Source organism: Crotalus tigris, unplaced genomic scaffold, assembly GCF_016545835.1.
Source record: "Crotalus tigris isolate CLP2741 ecotype Arizona unplaced genomic scaffold, ASM1654583v1 scf7180000024298.760630, whole genome shotgun sequence".
NCBI lineage: Eukaryota > Metazoa > Chordata > Lepidosauria > Squamata > Viperidae > Crotalus > Crotalus tigris.
The window spans coordinates 169,466-188,550 of record NW_024100471.1 but is presented as its reverse complement, the minus strand read 5'-3'; the positions used below and the strand labels follow the sequence as shown (position 1 = coordinate 188,550).

The 19,085-nt window shown below is 53.2% G+C and overlaps 1 protein-coding gene across 1 annotated transcript; it reads left to right on the top strand.

Annotated features, from left to right (window-relative positions):
• The first annotated feature begins 5,121 nt into the window (after positions 1–5,121).
• On the top strand, positions 5,122–18,019 carry ANKLE1 (ankyrin repeat and LEM domain containing 1). The gene is made up of 9 exons (XM_039324406.1): positions 5,122–5,227; positions 6,013–6,171; positions 10,681–10,786; positions 11,903–11,993; positions 12,496–15,021; positions 15,370–15,532; positions 15,653–15,824; positions 16,207–16,336; positions 17,404–18,019. Exons 1-9 carry the CDS (start codon positions 5,163–5,165, stop codon positions 17,562–17,564), a joined length of 3,573 nt encoding a protein of 1,190 aa, XP_039180340.1. The 5' UTR covers positions 5,122–5,162; the 3' UTR covers positions 17,565–18,019.
• The last annotated feature ends 1,066 nt before the right edge of the window (positions 18,020–19,085 follow it).

Below are 19,085 nucleotides of genomic sequence, written 5' to 3'. Positions count from 1 at the left end.
TTGGCGAGAGACTCTGGTCTTCTTCCGCTTCTCCAGACGTGCGCCTGGCCTCACCCAGGGACTCCCGGCTACTTTACAGTAGTCCCTGACTTACGGACATGCGTTTCTAAGTTATGACGGTGCTGAAAAAAAGGCCCGGTCCTCGCACTTAGGACCGTTGAAGAGCGTTGTGGCGGCACGATTGCAATTGGCAACCGTCTCGCTTTTACAACCGTTGTAGTGTCTTGCAGTCCCCTGCTGGAGATTGATCAGTTTTTTTGCCTGTTTTTGGCAGAAAGAGAAAAATGCCCATCAGAATGGGTTTGCACTTACGACGGCGGTGCTGGCTTAATCACCGTGGTAATTCACTTAATGAATTGCCACCATGTTGTAAAAATGGGGATAAAATCAGATTCGACTCAGAAATACTTAAGACAGGAATTCTGGTCCCCTGTGGTCGTAAGTCAAGGTCTACCTCTATAGCCTTTGAGTTCCTGATTTCTCCGGCCTCTTGTGGTCCATGACAAGCACAGAGCTGGGTTTTCATAACGTGCTCAGGTGAACTTTGCCCCTGCTTGGCTTCCTGTAACACAGTGGTTCTCAACCTTCCTAATGCCGCGACCCTTTAATACAGTTCCTCATGTTGTGGTGACCCCCAACCATAAAATTATTTTCGTTGCTACTTCATAACTGTGATTTTGCTACTGGTATGAATCGTAATGTCAATATCTGATATGCAGGATGTATTTGCATTGTTACAAATGGAAAAAAGTGATAAAATACAGGTAGTCCTTGATTTACAACAGTTTGCTTAGTGACTGTTCAGAGTTACAAGGGCACTGAAAAAAATGACCTGAGCATTTTTCACACTTATGACCGTTGCAGCATCCCCAGGGTCATGTGATTTATATTTCGATGCTTGGCAACTGATTCATATTTATGATGGTCACATTGTTCCAGGGTCACGTGATCGCCTTTTGCAGTCTTCTGACAAGCAATGTTAATGGGGAAAACCAGATTCACTTAACAACCATGTTACTACTGTATTTTCCGGCGTATAAGACGACTTTCTAAAGCATGCAAATCGGCTCCGAAGTCGGGGGACGTCTTATACGCAGACTTGTCTTATACACTGGAAAATACGGTAATTTAATCTCTCTCTCCCTCTTTCTCTCCGCCCTATTTCTCTCTCCCTCTTTCTCCTTTTCTCTCCCTCCCTTTCCCTCTATTACTCTCTCCCTTTCTCTCCGTCTCCTCTCTCACTTTCTCTCTCTCCATCACTCACTCTCTCCCTCTCTGTCTCTATCTCCCTCTCTCTATTATTCTTTCCCTCTTTCTCTCCCTCTCTCTATTTCTCTCTCCCTCGCTCCTTCTCAAAGAAAATCCTTAAAAGTTATGCTTGGGTGGAAGACTTTTACAGATGGGGTGGGTTGGCAGACAAGTACTCAAAAAAAAGGGGGGGAGTGCGAATAGGCGTCCAATAGCTAGCTTGAAGTTTGAATGACTTCTTTCTCTTGCCACCGGCTTCTAGGAGGAGCAAAAGACATCCAGCACTGCAACCAGGCGCCCTGGACTGGCCATTCCAGGCCTTCCTGCACCGGCTGACTTAGTTGTCTGCAACCTCCTGTTGTCACTTGAGGGGGGGGAAGGGACATGGGCAGGAGAGATTCCTTCTTTCTCATCCGAGGAGGGACGTTATGTTGGACCGTTGACTCTTGTCGAGCCCCGTGGGCCCGACATTCGCAGGGTGGCAGAAACCCGCTCACCGAGCTGCCACCTCCCCATTGCCCTCCACGCCGGCCGGCTCGGTCGCCAGACCTCCCAGCTGACAAGCGCACATTCAGGGGGTCGCCAGCTAACGGGCTCAGAAGATCGGTGCAGTGGCCTCCCAGCCACCCGCTTCTTCGGCTGGAGCAATTGCCAGGGCTTGCATGGTCGCCGGCGGCGGGAAGCGCGTCAGTGGCCATTGGGGACCATGCCAGCGGTTCTGTGCCACGGAGGCTTGAGGCGCGGGATACGGAGTGGCGTGGTGCCATGGGAGGCAGCAGGACATCCTGCCGGCCGAACTCTGGAAGCGTGCCTGAATGAAGAATTTTAGGGGGAGTTGAAAGCAAGACAGGTTCCTAAGACCATCAGAAATATGTGTTTTCCGATGGTCTTAGGCAACCTCTGTGAAAGGGTCGTTCGACCCCCAAAGGGGTCGCGGCCCACAGGTTGAGAACCGTTCCTGTAACATGTTGACTCCAGGGAAATAAATTAACCAGTGGGACGCCTTGTCTCTCTCCAGAAGTTGTGCAGATTCTCCCTGTTCTGTCCCAGCCTACGTGAGCCCTTGTTGTGCTCACAAGGAGAAACCCCTCTTCCAAAAAACAGGCAGGAACCGCAAGAAAAAACCAACTCCTTTTATGATTCAAAGACTTGAGTTAATGTCCAAGGCAAGCAAACACAGTCCACAGAAACCCGATCCTCAACACAAATGGTTGCCTCCCACACCTTCCCTTTTATAATTCAGCCAAGGCGTGGCTTCCTAATGCCTTCTCCTTTGCCTTTGGAGCTGCCCCATTGCATTCCTCTGTCCTACTCGCTTCTCTTGCCTGCGCTTTCGTGCATCGGGATTTGTCCTAGCTGTTCTTCATCACTGTCCAACTCAGGCTCCCAGCACAGCTATGTCTCAGCCTGAGCTCGAGTAGAGGGGCCAGGCTCCTCGTCCGACTGTAAGTCTTGGAGTTCCTCAGAGTCTTCCTCTGACTGATGTCACTCCAGGCCCCTCCTCCTCCTCTGATTCCTCAGACTCAGCTCCCGAATCCACTGGCTGGCAAGGAATCACAACACTCCTCTCCCTGAAGACTTTGAAGAGGCTGGACAGCTGTTTATCTGAAATGGTCTAAGGCAGTGGTGGCGAACCTATGGCATGTGTGCCAGAGGCAGCACTCAGAGCCTTCTCTGTGGGCACGCGTGCCATTGCCCCACCAGAGTTCGCCAGAGTAGCAAGCACATGGTGTTTGGAAGCAACAGGGCAGGAAGTGAGCGAGCAAGCAGTGTTGGCCCCCCGGGGATGCCCCAGAGATGGCAAGGGACTGGCCCCTGCTGCCCTGGCCCTGGCCACGCTCACCCAGTCTGCCGTGACCACTGCAGCCATGCCCACCTAGTGGGCCACACCCCCTGAGGGCACCACAATGCTGATGCAGCCCTGGCACTTTGCGATAAATAAGTGGGTTTTGGGTTGCAGTTTGGGCACCTGGTCTCTAAAAGGTTTGTCATCACTGGTCTGAGGTCTCCTGCCTGAACGGGGTTGGACTAGAAGACCTCCAAGGTCCCTTCTGTTCTGTTACATTAATGGAAGATGCCAACATAGAATGGGCAACTCACAGCTGGTATGTTTTATTTCTGTCTTAATTTATAAGGCCACCCAACTCGCAGGGACTTAAGGCAGCTCCCCCCCCCCAGGCGGTCCACACAATGCATAAATTCACCAGACTGCATGAATGCAATGTGGTCTGCTAGTGGTACACTGGAGGGTTGCCCGTTGTCCAGTTGCAGCCTTGTGTAAACGGCACTCTGCACATCCTCAGATTCCCCTCGGCCTCTCTTGCCAGCTGGGGTTGGTGCTGTGGGGGGCAGCTTTCCTCAAATCCGGGGGGGGGGGGCCTTCTGAGGACGGAAGGCAGCTCCTGCACAGATGGCCCCATTCCTACAGGGGAGGGAGTCCGGTTCGGCCTGGCTCCTGAAAAATGACGGAAATTGCATCCTAATTTCTCAGGGTGTCTGACTGCCCAGCATAGGTAGCCCTTGGCTCACAACGCTTTCTTTAGTGACTATTCAAAGAAAAAAAAGAGGCTTATGACCGTTGACCACGCTTAGGACTGCCACAGCATCTCCTGTGGTCACCTGATCAATGTTCAGACATTTGGCAGCTGACTCACGTATGACGATTGCAGTGTCTCTCCTGGGCTGTGTGATGCCCCCTTTTGTTGGCCTCAATTGTGGCTGTAAACTGAGGACTCTTAAGTAAACTGCTACTAAGGAAGACAATTTTTTTTAAATTTTCATCTAAAGCAGGAGTCTTCAAACTTGGCCCTTGGATGACTTGTGGACTTCAACTCCCAGGATTCCCCAACCAGCATGAATTCTGGGAATTGAAGTCCACCCATCCTCCAGTGGCTGAGAACCAGAAACCGGTTTAGGCTGCGGTTGCAAATCTCCAAGACCAGCAAGTTTATATTAGAATTCCTTGGTTGCAACTAATGCAGTGGTTCTCAACCTTTCTAATGCCGCGACCCCATAATACAGTTCCCCATGTTGTGGTGACCCCCCCAACCACTTATACATCACCGGGTGCCAGGGGCGTGGCCAAAGGGGAAAAAAATGGCGGACAGCCTTGTTTGGCGACCCCCGTGAAATGGTCGTTCGACCCCAAATGGGGTTCCAACCCACAGGTGGAGAACCACTGAACTAATGCTTCCCATGCAGGTTTAATAAGGGTGAAGCAGTTAATTGGTTAACAAATGCAAACAGGAAACTGAAGTTTGCAGCATGAAAAACAAGAAATCCCAGTTCAAATAAGCGTGTGAACCCAAATGCATGTCAAAGCAAAATGGAGACAGGTTTAAGTCTTCCTGATTTCATTTTCCACGAAATCCTACATAAGATTAAGGGAGAATTAAACAGAAACCTGACTGAGCCGTCAATCAACTCACGTGAGCCAATCCTATCTGAATCTGTCCAGGAAATAGGCGGGGGAAGGAACGGAGGGGGTAGTATCGTGATTCTAAAACCAATCCGCGCAAGCCTGCGTTCTTCCCATTGGATAGGTAAGCGATCCGTCAGGACGACGACGTATCGCTGCGGCCTTCCAATGAAAAACTCCGAGGAGGCTGGGAGGGAAGCTTCAAGCGACGGGAAGAAGATGGCGGCGCCGTGTTGATTTTGCAGCTTTGCAATCTCTATGGCCGTCAACCGGGATGAGTTCGCTCCGTCGGGCCGGCACGCGCTGACGCGACTGTCCTCGCCCGCCTCAGGGCGACCTCAGCGGAACGGCCGCTCCGTTCCGTTCCGCTCCGCCGCCTCCGGGAGGCGACGTAAGACGCCGCTCTGCCCGCTGGGGCAGAAGCGCGCATGCGCGCCAGGCCCGGCCCAGCGCAGGTGCGCCCTTCCCTTCCGCGCGGCCGCCCTCTAGCGGCGCCATGAAGCACAGCGCCTTGCAGCTGGCGGCGCACCTCTGCCGGGCTCTGCAACAGCAGGACGAGGCGTAAGTGGCTCGTGGATCCGCCGCGCGTGGCTTCTGCACGCTTTGCAATAAGGAGAGCGGCTCTCCGGACAGGAGCGGCCCCGTCCTCGCCTCGCCCCGCCCGAAAGCTTGCTTGGGCCAGGGTTTCCGGGTGCAGCTGCCTGCCCGCCACTTGCCAGGCATTGCAGTCACCTGGAGACTGGTGCAAACAGCTGCAGCCCGCGGTTGCAGAAGGGCTTTTGCGGGGTGCAGGCCCGGCTGGCCGCAGAGAGCCCGGAGCGCTGGCAGGGGCAAGGAGCGGAGCCTCGGGGCTCCAGGGCTAGGGAGGATCAGGGGCCCAACCTGGAACCGGTGCGTGGCTCTTAAGGGGAAACGGCCTCAGGTGGCAGCACCCGCTCCCTCGCTGAAAGGAGGAGAGGCTTCCTTTTTTGCATGGAACGGTAGTTCTGCACCTCTTCTTCCTTGCCCGCTTCTAGAATTGCAAGGGACTTTAGAGGTCATGTAGGCGGACCCTCTGCAGCGGAGGTGGGCGGCTATAACGACTTTAGGACCTGTGGACTTCAACTCCCAGAATTCCTGAGCCAGCCATGGCTGGCTCAGGAATTCTGGGAGTTGAAGTCCACAGGTCCTAAAGTCCTTATAGTTGCCCACCTCTGCTCTGCACACTCTCCAGCCTCTGTTTCAAAATGTTGCTGGAAAAGAAGGGCTTTTAAAGGGGCAGCTAGTCCTCCTGCTCCTTCTGGCTCACCTTTCCTGCTGGGACCCCCCCCCCTTCTTCAAGCTAACCCCCTCCCTCTGCTTTCCAGGATGGTGGCTGCCCTGCTCCAGGAGGGAGCCAACCCCAACTTGGTCCTGCCGGAGGGAGTGGCCGCCATGCACTTGGCTGCCGGCCTGGAGCAGGAGGACGGGATCCGTCAGCACCTCCTCCGCCTCCTCCTCCAGCACGGGGGAGACCCCAACATCAGGTACGCGGAGGGGGCTCCTTCCTTGTGAACACACAAAGCTGCTGGTTGTGTCAAGGCAACATTGGGGGGAGCAGAGTCAACCCCCAGCATGAGAGGGATCCCCTCCAGCCAGAGGGACGTGGGGAGCGTAGAAACATGGAAGGAAATCCAAAGGTCATCTACTCCCACTGTGGGCAGAGGGCAGGGAAGCCAGTTCAACTGCCTGCCAAACTTTCACAGAGTCTGTCTCACAGGTTGTCGGATACAAAGTGCCCCCCTCCCCCACTGCTTTAGGTCCCTGGGTGGGACAGAATACAATGCAATCAGTCACCATGATGCAAAAAAGATGTTGAGACTCTAGAAAAAGTGCAGAGAAGAGCAACATAGATGATTAGGGAACTGGAGGCTAAAACATACAAGGAAAGGTTGCTGGAATTGGGTAGGTTTAATTTAATGAAGAGAAGGACGAGGGGGGACATGATAGAAGCGTTCCAGTATCACAGGGGCTGCCCCAAAGAAGAGGGAGTCAAGCTATTCTCCAAAGTGCCTGAAGGCAGGACAAGAAGCAACAGATGTGAACTCATCAAGGAGAGAAGCAACCTGGAACTAAGGAGAAACTTCCTGACAGTTAGAACAATTAACCAGTGGAACAACCTGCCTCCAGAAGTGGTGAATGCTCCAACACTGGAAGTTTTTAAGAAGAGACTGGACAGCCATTTGTCTGAAATGGTATAGGGTTTCCTGCCTGAGCAGGGGGTTGGACTAGATGACTCCAAGGTCCCTTCCAACTTTATTACTTCATTATTATTATGGATCATCGCACAGTCAGCCAGATGTTCAGACTGGATTTGGCATTTTGTCTACCTATCGAGTCCTTACCCAGGACCTGGGATAGGCAGATGTGGATGTTTGATGATATTACAGGTATCGTCGCAGGATGGAAGCAATTCCTAGTAAGGCCGCCTTTTGCAATTGACTAATAGCGAATTTGTCGATGCTAATGGTGTTCAAGTGGTTATATTATTATTACATTATTATTATTATTATTATTATTATTATTATTATTATTATTATTATTATTATTATTATTATTATTAGGGGGGTGTGAGGGATTCTGACCAAGACGTGCCAAAAATGACAGGTGCTGCCCAGAAAGACTGTCTGTCAAATGCCCAGGAAATTGGGACATGCAGGCAGTTCAAATGGGTACAAAAATATATTGCAAGCTTAAGCTCTCTACAACAACCTGAGCTACTAACGGTCAAAGGAAACGAGCGGGAGATAAGAAGGCATTCCAGGTGGCTGGGTTTAGATCTCTTGTGGGCATGAAGGGACTTGTGATTAATGGCGTGTTTGACCCCTCCTCCCTCGGGCTCAGCCTGGTCATCTCCTACATCGCCTGAGTTCTCTGCTGAGGTTAGCATCTGGTGTGCGCCTTTTTTGGGGGGGAGGGGATTGCAAGAAAACCTGGATTGAGCAAAGCCAGGATGGGTCTGAGGGTGTCAGTCCTGCCTTTAAGCAAGAATGATCCTTGATTTCAGGAGAAAGGCAGAGTTTACCGAAGATCAGGCGAGTTGCAGTAAAGCAAAGCCAGAGCTGAAATTCGCGTGCCAAATTCCCCAGCTGAAAACCTTCCCCTGCTTAGGTGTTTCCCCTCATTGCCCCTCATCAATTCCCAAGACAATGTTTTTGAAATGGCCACTCTGGCTGTAGGCTGCTTCGTTCTTCTCATAGTGGAGCACCTTCACTGTTGTAACTTTCATTTTCCTCCCCCAAGGACTCCTCCCTCCCTCTTCCACCCCAGACTGGCACTGGGGTGCAGGAGTGAGATGGCAGTTCTGATGGGGGGGGGCTTCTGGGCCGGACCCGGGCATCTGGGAGAAGGCAGCTAGGCAGCTAAGAGGAATAAATTAGCAAATAAGAAAGAAGGAAAGGAACAGCAGTAGAAGAAGAAGGAAGAAGGAAGGAAATAGAGGAAGGAAGGAAATAGAGGAAGGAAGGAAGGAAGGAAGGAAGGAGAACGGGATAGGGAGGAAGAATTACAATTGGAATAGAGCTGGAAGGGATCTTAGAGGTCTTCTAGTCCAACCCCTGTTCATGCAGGAGACTCTATGCCCATTTTGGACCAATGGCTGTCCAGTCTCATCTTAAAAGCCTCCAGGGATGGAGCGCCCACAGCTTCTGTTCCACTGGTTGATTGTCCTCACTGTTAGGAAGTTTCTCCTTAGTTCCAGGTTGTTTCCTCTCATAATAACAATAACAATAATAATAATAATAATAATAATCTATCAACAATACTGAATAACTCAGGACATGGCTATCAAACATCAAAAACATCTGCCAGACTATCCCACCTCCTTTATATGGATGATCTGAAGCTGTATGGAAAAACATCATCTGAAATAGAATCGCTGCTCAACACTGTCCGTATATATAGCCAAGATATTGTAATGGAGTTTGGCTTGGACAAATGTGCCACACTTACTATCAAACAAGGAAAAATAATGAAAACTGAAGGAATCAAGATGCCCCACGAAAATAACATTAAGAGTCTGGATGAGGAAGAGTACTACAAATACTTGGGTATCCTTCAAGCTGACAACATCAAGCACACTGAAGTCAAGAAAAAGATTAGAGGTGAATACATCAAGAGAGTGAAGAAGATCTTAAAATCCAAACTCAATGGAGGAAATACCATAAAGGCAATCAACACCTGGGCAATCCCAGTCATTAGGTACACAGCTGGAATAGTGGACTGGACTCAAGCAGAACTAAAAGCAATGGATAGGCAGACCAGAAAAATAATGACAATGAATCATGCCCTTCATCCACGCAGTGACATTGATAGACTTTATCTACCAAGGCAAATAGGTGGGCGTGGAATGCTACAAGTACATCAGATGGTTGAAGAAGAAAAAATGGCTTTGGAAGAATATCTGAAGAACAATGATGAAGATGCACTGAAATTAGTATATCAGGAAGGCTTACTAACTACTGGAGAGACCAAACTGGCCTACAAGAAAGACCAAATGAAGAACAGAATAGAGGCATGGGAAGACAAAGCACTACATGGCCAATACATGAAAAAAATAGCTGGGAAAGCAGATAATAATAAAACCTGGCAATGGCTAAGAGCAGGAAAATTGAAGAAAGAGACCGAGGGACTAATTCTGGCTGCACAAGACCAAGCCTTAAGGACAAATGCATACAAAGTCAAAATTGAGAAGACAGCAACAGACAGTAAGTGCCGCCTATGCAAAGAAGCTGAAGAAACAGTGGACCACTTGGTAAGCTGTTGCAAGAAGATTGCACAGACTGATTACAAGCAGCGGCATGACAAAGTAGCAACAATGGTGCATTGGAAGATCTGCAAAAAATATCATTTGCCTGTAAGCAAAAACTGGTGGGATCATAAAATAGAGAAAGTCATAGAAAATGATAAAATTAAACTGCTCTGGGACTTCAGAATTCAAACAGACAAGCACCTGCAACATAACACCCCAGACTTAACAATTGTCGATAAGAAAGACAAAAAAGTCTGGATAGTGGACGTGGCAGTGCCTGGAGATAGCAGAATAGAAGAGAAAGAACTGGAGAAGATAACAAAATACAAAGACCTACAAATAGAAATAGAAAGACTGTGGCAAAAGCAAGCAAGGGTAGTACCAATAGTCATAGGCTCCTTGGGTGCAATCCCAAAACAACTGGAGCACCACTTGAACACCATTGGCATTGACAAATTCGCTATTAGTCAATTGCAAAAGGCGGCCTTATTAGGAACTGTTTCCATCCTGCGACGATATCTGTAATACCATCAAACATCCACATCTGCCTATCCCAGGTCCTGGGTAAGGACTCGATAGGCAGACAAAATGCCAAATCCAGTCTGAACATCTGGCTGACTGTGCGATGATCAATAATAATAATAATAATAAAAAGTTGGAAGGGACCTTGGAGGTCATCTAGTCCAACCCCCTGCTCAGGCAGGAAATCCTATACAATTTCAGACAAATGGTTGTCCAGTCTCTTCTTAAAAACTTCCAGTGTTGGAGCATTCACCGCTTCTGGAGGCAAGCTGTTCCACGGGTTAATTGTTCTCACTTGTCAGGAAGTTTCTCCTTAGTTCCAGGTTGCTTCTCTCCTTGATTAGTTTCCATCCGTTTCTTCTTGTCCTGCCTTCAGGCGCTTTGGAGAATAGCTTGACTCCCTCTTCTTTGGGGCAGCCCCTGAGATACTGGAACACTGCTATCCTGTCCCCCCTCGTCCTTCGTTAAACTAGACATACCCAATTCCAGCAACCGTTCCTTATATGTTTTAGCCTCTAGTCCCCTGATCATCTTTGTTGCTCTTCTCTGCCCTCTTTCTAGAGTCTCAACATCTTTTTTACATACAAAACTGGATGCAGGATTCCAAGTGTTTCCATCCATTGAAGGAAAGAAAGGGAGAGGGAGGGAGGGAAGGAAGGAAGGAAAGAGAAAGGGAGGGAGGGAAGGAAGGAAGACCGTGTCCAATGTCCTCTCTTGTGCCCAGATCTGCTGAAGGCCTCACCCCCCTGCATGTGGCAGCCTCCTGGGGTCACAGCGCCTGCTTGAGGGTCCTGCTGGCCGAGGGTGGCGACCCTCACCTTGAAGACCAGGTTGGTCCAGATGCTTCTCTCCCCAGGAAGTGGCGGGTGGGGCTGGCTACGGCTGCCCCCTCGCCCAAGCCGGCCACTGATGGGAGACATCGACTCCACTGGTGTGCCACAACCCCTGCAACTCACAACTGCCTTGAGGGGAAGAGCAGGGTCATAAGGACGCTCACTGGCCACTAAGTTTTCCGATGTTGGCTTGGTCTCTGCCTCGCGGGAGATGCTGGGAGCAAATCCCCCCCCCCAGCATTTAAAATTTATTTATTTATTTATTTATGAGACTTATATACCGCTTTAAGTGCGAGCACTCTCTAAGCGGTGTACACCAGTAAGCAATGTATATATATATTTACATTGCCCCCAACAATCTGGGTCCTCCTTTGACCTACCCCGGAAGGATGGAAGGCTGAGCCAACCTTGAGCCGGTGAGATTTGAACCGCTGACCTGCTGAACACAGTCAGCTAAAGTGGCCTGCAGTACTTGCACTCTAACTGCTGCACCACCAAAATGGTCCTTTTCTTGTCTGATTCTTCCCCTCAGCTGGGAAAAAAAAATTCTGTCTTTACTTTAAGAGCTGGGGAAGATAAGTTACTCAAAGGCGAATGCATTTTTCCATTTCAGCCGGGAATAAAATTCAGGCCAGGAGGCTGGGGTTTAGGCCTCCTGCCTGCATTTTTTTTAATGTTGTAAATCCTGTTTGGAATCGAAAAGGTTCAAGCCACACATAAACCATAATCCCCAGCTTCACCGCTTTGAATGGAGCGAAGGTGGATTTACACCTGGCTGTCTGAAATTCTGAGCCCAAACCCTGGTTTTGAAAGCTCTCTTCATCCCACGGTTTCAGGTTCCAGCTTGCTGCCCCACAGCAGTTGGATTTAGCGGGAGACCCCTTTCTCCTTGAGACGTGATTTGGGGCATCTGTGCCCCAGGAGAGCCACCCTTTCAGGACCGTTTCTAGCCTGAAAGTGGCCTTGGGTGACAGTTACAACGGATTGGATGCCTTCCCCAGAATAAAGGAAGCCCAGATCTGGGGTGGGGGGTGGGGGGCTGGAAGGAATCCCTCAGCAGGGAGAAAGGGGGCAGCAGCACCCAGTGGCTGATTCTGTCTTTCCTTCTCTCAGGACGGGAGCACCGCCATTGACCTGGCTGTGGAGCAGGGGTATGAAAGATGTGTCAGCATCCTGCAGGACGAAAAGTGGAACAGCAGCTTCTGTAAGTGTCTGGGGGTCCCAAGGGCCAAACCTGCCCGTCATAATGTCTATGGAGACTCTCAGTCATCCACGTCACGGTTGTCCCAAAGATGCTTTTTCAAAAGTCAACTGGACTTTCTTGGTTTTTCCTTGAAGAGGTGTCGCTTCCCAGCCCAGAGGCTTTTTCTGTTCTGGCTGAACGGTGGAGAATGGAAGGATTTGTATTCCTTGCAGCCGCCATTTGCGCTCTGATTCAGGTGACCCTGAGGGCACAGATAAACCTTCAGGTGGCCTCAACGACTCTCAGACAGCGTGCTGACGACCAGCTGACTGCAAAGAAGATAAACTCCTCCAGTCCTCCCCCCCATTTGCTCAGAACGGAAGAAAGCCTCCGGGATGAGGAGCGAAACCTCTTCAAGGAAAAACAAACTCCAGTTTCCTCTTGAAAAGAACCCTTTGGGACTGCCAAAGATAATCTTAACAAAAGGCTTCGAATATTCGCCCCACCTCAATCTTTTATGCAGCTCAGCGGAGAGCAGAAAGCTTCCTGTCCACCATCATGGAAGATGCTGGGGAAACTGGACCGAGCGACTCTCTCCTTTATCCATCTGATGGATCCTCCCGGAAGGAGCCCTGTCAGTGCAGGGAGCCGTGTGGGACCTTCTCTCGGCCTGGGGGAGCTGCACCAAACGGCGCCCCTGGGCCTTGCACCCAGGATCGGTCAGCCTCTTCCTTTCTCACCGAGTGTTCCTGGCAGGGAGACACAGTTTTGGATCTATCGGACTTCAGCCTCCAGCCAGGGGGCTCCCCCAATGCCTCGCTGCCCTTCGGGAAGCCAGCCGTGACTCGTGCTGATGTGCAGACGCTTCGGGATGGCGAGGTGGGGTGCTCCCCGTTGGACACCGGTGTGAAGCGGTCTTGGGACACCCGGGACCCTGCAGAGGGAGAGTGCAGCTCACCCCGAGGCCCAGACACGGCCCCTTGTGGTCCCCTCTCTTTAGTGGGCATCGAGGCTCTCTTGTTCAGACCGAACATGCCACATGCGGCAAGATCCCCGCAGAAGACCCTGCCCTCTGCCAGCCTGGGAACCAAATCTGAGCCAGAAGCGGGCCAACGCCATCGCCCACAAGATGCCAACACCTGTGACCTTTCTCCTGTGGGTGGCTCCCTGGATCCGGGCCTCTCGGTGGGGCTCCAAAGCCAGGATGGGCTGGATGTCGCCTGCCCTGATGGTTTCGCTCTCTGTTCCCGGGCTGAGTCCACAGCCGTGTCGGACTCGGGAAAGATCATGGTGGACCCGGCCTCTGTCCTGGGGGTCAGTGGGACTCCGGATGGATACTTGGCAAGAAGAAGGTCACTGGGCAGGTGCTCAGCCTCCAGCACTGACCAGTATGTTTCATGCATTAGTGAATGTTATACAAGCACTGTGGAAGACCCAGAATGCGGCTACGTTCATGAGTGGGAAGATGGGAAGGCTGCCCCTAGTGGCCCTGCAGATGGCTGCAACACCAGCAATGGAGGGTTGTGTTGTGGGCCACCCACCGGCCTGGGGACTCCCTTGGAGACGGGTCTCCATGGCCAGAGGACTCTCCCCACCACAGGGGCTGCCCAGATCTCTCCTGGGAGTCACGATTTGGCTCTGCCTCACCCTAGGAACACGTGGGACATCTCGCAGAGGAGGGGGGCAAGGTCCACGATGGATCCCCCAGAGAACAAGGCGACTTGGGAAGGGTCTGCGCTGGTGATTGGGGGACCCGCTGAGACTTGGGGGCTACCCGTGGAACGTCCGGGGTCAGCCCTCTCTGGAGCAAGGGAAGAACTGGTGGAGGTGGGCACAGGGGGGAGTCTGCCAAGGTTGGCTCTCCCCACGAGCCCCCGGCAGGCAGAAGAGGGGCAACAGAGCTCGTCCTCTCAAGACACCGTTCCTGTCCAGTGGCCACAGGAAGAGAGGAATCGTTTCCACGGCTGTGGGGGTCCGTTCGGGATGAGCAGCACTGTGGGCAACACAGAGATGGCCCTGTGTCCACCTGCTGGTGTTGGAGAAGAGTCCTCCAGCACTCTGGATGCCCAGCTCCGGTCAATGATGCTGGCCACCAAGGTCGCCCACTCTCCTCCACTCCTCCCCTCAAACCGTCAGTGCTGCCCTGTGCCCCCCTGGCCCCAAAGCCCCCTGATTGGTCCCCTTCCACACGAGAGCATCAGCTCCTCCTCTCTCTTTGAGGAGCCTCTGGAGTTGCCGAAGCGTCCCAGGAGGGTCAGGAGGGGCCTCGGACCGGCCTCCCACCGAGAGCCTGTGAATCTTGAGTGCTCGCCCCCCTCCGCGAGAGAAGCAGAGGAGACGGAGGAGGAGGGCAGAGCCATCTCGGCTCTCCCCAGGAGCAGGATGCCATCCTTGAACCCAGGACCTCGCTCTTTGGGCTGCTGTCCTGCCAGCTCAAGGAGGGACATTGGCAGAGGGGGGGAAGAGCCCTCCGGGAGGACAGAGTTGGAGGTGGAACAGCCCTCCCAGGGAGACGCTGCTCTGGACCACCCAGAGGGTCATCTGGAGAGCTTGGGTGTCCGAGGGTTTCCGGGCAACAGAGTGGAGAAGACCTCCAGGGTCAGTTTCAGCCGACTGTCCGGGAGGGGCCCGTCTGCTGCTTGCTCCCCAGGAAGGTTGAGCCCCATTAACCAGGATTTGCTGTTGTCACCGGGGGGCCGGCCTATGAACCTGAGCGCCACGGAGCCCGTGGAATACCTCTATGTGGATGAGGAAGGGGGGCACTCCCTCGTTGAGCGGCACATGCCCCCCACGGATGACTCCGGGGCCAGTAGCTCCGAAGACACCATCCTTTACGACTGGCAGGCGTATACAGCGGTGGGCAGGCTGGGCAACGGGGGAAGCGCCCCCTTGAACCTGGAGGAAATGACCGATGAAGCCCTGGCACGCAAGCTGCGCGAGTTGGGGGCTGACCCGGGGCCGGTGACCCCCCTCACTCGGAAGCTGTACGTCTGGCTCTTGGAGAGGCTGAGCAGGGAGCCCGAGAACCTGGCCCGGAAGGGCTCTGCTGGTGGGTGCCCCTGGGGTCCCTCGGAAGCTGGAGGAGACCCTCCTGGGGGGGTCGGGGGAAGAGTAGAAGGAGAGAGACAGGAAGGGGAGATGGGGGGCAAAGGGGGGAGATGAGCTCTCCAAGGAGGGAGGGAGGTTTATGTGCTGAAGTCCCGGGTGCAAGGGGAGAGCGCCTGGCCTTAAGGAAGTAGGGTGTGTGTGTGTATTTGTGTGTATGTGTGTGTGTGTCCCTGATTGACCCCTCTTCCCAGAGGAGCTTGGGAGAAGTCCTGAACATGGTGGGGGAGGGGCATTTGACCAGCCAGAGCCCCCTTCGGGCGTCCTGCACCCAACCCCCTCTTCTGCTCAGCCTACAGCCCAGAGCTGACGTCCTCTCTGGAGACCTACTGGATCCCCAACTCCAGAGCCGATGAGATGGCTCTGGCCGCAGAGTTTGACCGGCCGGACAAGAGCCGCAGGTGGCGGGAGGGGCTGCTCAAGTCCAGCTTCAACTACCTGCTGCTGGACCCCAGGTAAGAGCCCCTCCGGATGGGGGGCAGTTGGGGGGAAACGGCTACCTGGGCTGCCAGCTTTGGGGGCAGCAGGGAGACCCCCGCTGTGGCTGATGGTCTCGTGGCTCTGCTCTTCCGCAGGGTGACCCAGAACCTGCCCGCCCGCTGCCAGCTCCTCAGCTCGTCCGAGTGCTTCCGGACGTTCATCCAGGCCATCTTCTACGTGGGCAAAGGGACGCGCGGGCGGCCCTACCGCCACCTCTACGAAGCCTTGACCCACCACCGGGAGGGCCAGGGGGCGCCGGCAAGGCAGGTGGGCAGCCCTCGGCAGCTCTGGGGCCAGCCTGGGCATCCTCTGGAGGCTTCTCTGGAGTCTCGGCCTCCTCCGCTACGCACGGAGCTTCCAAATTCAGGGGCAGTCTAGCTTCGATCACCGTGGATTGATCTTTGACCGCTCGGTGTGGCAGAAACCTTTGGCTGCCTGACCTCGGGGTTGGTAGCCGCTGCTCTACCCTCCCCAAGTGGGGGTTAGATTACAACCCCCAGAATCCTCCCCCCCCAGAACTCACAGGAGTGGGAGGCTCAGTTTGGGGAAGGGGTGGTGGCCATTTGACCCCAAGGTGGTGGGCGGGGCATTGTTCTGTCCGTCTCAGCGGCTGCTCCCCTTTGATCAGCCCCCCCCCTCTGCCCTGCAGGTCTGCTTGAAAGTCCAGCACATCCTGGAGATCTGGGCCGGGGGGCAGGGGGTGGTCTCCATGCACTGCTTCCAGAACGTCGTTCCCGCGGAGGCGTACACCCGCGAGGCCTGCATGGTGGAGGCCATTGGTAAGCCTCTGGGGGTCCGCACGACATGGGGGGGGGCTCCCTGTCCCTTGCAGGCTCCCTTCGTCCTTGCCCACCCAGGTGGGCTGACTCTGGACCCCAAATAGGCCCATTTGCTGAAAACAGTCCAACCTCTCTCTCTCTCTATCTATCTCTTTATCTCTCTCTCTCTCCCCTTCCCTCCCTCCTTCCCCCTCTCTCCCCCCCACCCTTTCCATAGAGTTTCCTAGGGCTGGAAGGGACCTTGGAGGTCAGTCCAGCCTCTCTCTCCCTCTCCCTCTCTCTCTCCCTCCCTCCCCCTCCCCTCACACCCTTTCCATAGAGTTTCCTAGGGCTGGAAGGGACCTTGGAGGTCAAGTCCAGCCTCTCTCTCTCTCTCTCTCTCTCTCTCCCCCTCCCTCCCTCCCTCCCCCCCACCCTTTCCATAGAGTTTCCTAGGGCTGGAAGGGACCTTGGAGGTCAGTCCAGCCTCCCTCTCTCTCTCCCTCCCTCCCCCTCCCCCCACACCCTTTCCATAGAGTTTCCTAGGGCTGGAAGGGACCTTGAGGTCTACTCCAGGGATCTCCAACCTTGGCAATGTTATGACTTATGGACTTCAACTCCCAGAATTTCTCAGCCAGTCTCCAACCTTGGCAATGTTACGACTTGTGGACTTCAACTCCCAGAATTCCTCAGCCAACAGGGCTGGCTGAGGAATTCTGGGAGTTGAAGTCCACAAGTCGTAAACTCACTAAGTTGGAGACCCCTGTATCTAGTCCAGCCCCCTGCCCAAGGCAGGAATGAGTTTCATCCATTTTCTTTCTGCCTTTGACCACAGCTGCTTCCGCCCCCCCCCCCCCCGCCTTCCCCAACCCTGTTCCCCTCCTCCCTAGACCCTTGGGAGGGGAGGGGGACTTTGCCCAAGCACCTTCCTACCCCGGGCATTGGCATTTGGGGCAGCCCCCTGTGTAGGGAGGGTGGGAATTGGGAGATTCTCCCAGGGGTGGCGATTCCCATCAGGGCGTGTATGTGTATGTGTGTGTGTTGTGTGATTACAAGCCCCTTCTCTCTTGCCTCTCCCCCCCCCCCAGGACTGAAGATGCTGACCAATCAGAAGAAGGGGAACTATTATGGCCTGGTGGCCGGCTGGCCCATGAAACGCCGTCGCAGCCTGGGGGTCTTTCTCCTGCACCGAGCTCTCCAGATCTTCCTCGGGGAGGGCGAGAGGCAGCTGCGCCCCGCTGATATCTGAACTGGCCCTTGACCCCGGGGTCCCGGGGGCCCTTCCCTCCAAGCAGACCCTCTGGATCCGGAGCTCCACCGTGGGGGGGTCGCCTTGATCCCTCGTTCACACAGCCGAGGGTCCAGATTGTGAAATTGCTCCTCTTCTTGACACTGAGCGGAGACGGAGGGCTGCACCCGTGTTCGGAAGCGATTTTGGGTGGGGGTCCCAGTTGCATCCAGTCATGTCCTGGGAGAGAGTCCCCCCCCAAGAAGCCCCAGTCAGTTCTTCTGTTCTGGGAACAAAAGACGCAGTTCTCTCATCGTTCAGGTTCTCTGCGGGCTGGAGACCCCTTTTTATGTCTGGCAGTGGGGACTTTTTAGAAAAATTCTGGGGCTGCATTATGTTTTTAAAGACTTTTTTTCCATTTTCCCCTCATCTGGGATTGGGGGCATTAAATGAGTTTTTTTTTAGGGGGGCAAAAAGTCTGCTGGATTCTGCGCTTGATCCTTTTCTGGGACCCTCCTCTTCTTTTTAAAATGGGGAGGGGGTGTAATTAAGCAGGGGAAAGGAGGAGGGTTAGCAACCCCAGGGCCTTCGTCTTTCTTTAAGGACCATCCTCAGCTTATGACCGATCACTTAGTGACTGTTAGTGGTTCCGATGGACCCCCCCCCCAAATGTATTTATGACTAGGAATTTGAAGTTGTGATGGCCGTCCCCTCCTCCGGCAACCACATTCTGGGCACTTGGGCAAGGCCTGCATTAATTAATTAATTAAATAAATAATAATATCTGTAATACCATCAAACATCCATATCTGCCTATCCCAGGTCCTGGGTAAGGACTCGATAGGTAGATAAAATGCCAAATCCAGTCTGAACATCTGGCTGACTGTGCGATGATCCATAATAATAATAATAATAATAATAATAATGTTGGAAGGGACCTTAGAGGTCATCTAGTCCAACCTCCTGCTCAGGCAGAAAAGCCTATACACATTTCAGACAAATGGCTGTCCAGTCTCTTCTTAAAAACTTCCAATGTTGGAGCATTCATCGCTTCTGGAGACGAGGAGTTACACTGGCTAATTGTTCTAACCGTCAGGAAATTTCTCCACGGTCTCCAGCTATATATTTATTAATTAAATTTAGGCACCGCCTGTCTTGTTTCTAAGCAACTCCGGGCGCTCTGTTGCAGATAATGGGTCTCTCTTAACGACTGCCCCATTCACTTTACGGCTGATGTGTTTGCTTAGCGACCGCTGCAAAAAATGTCATAAAATCGGGTCGGTCACGTGGGTGTCTTGCGACTTACGACTGTCATGATATATGACAGAAATCCCAGGGTCTGTTAACGGTCATAAGTTGCAGACTAGCTGTCTCCCCCAGCCTCATGAAAACCTTTGCCCCCTTCTCAAAAGGAGAAAAGCCGGGCCCTGCTGGGTTTTGCTGGGGTGGGGGTAAATTTGGGAGCCCCGAATCTGTGACGGGCGGTGCTGCTTGACCAGGTGTCCAAAGTGGGGACTGCAAGCAAGCCTCAGTTTGGTTCCG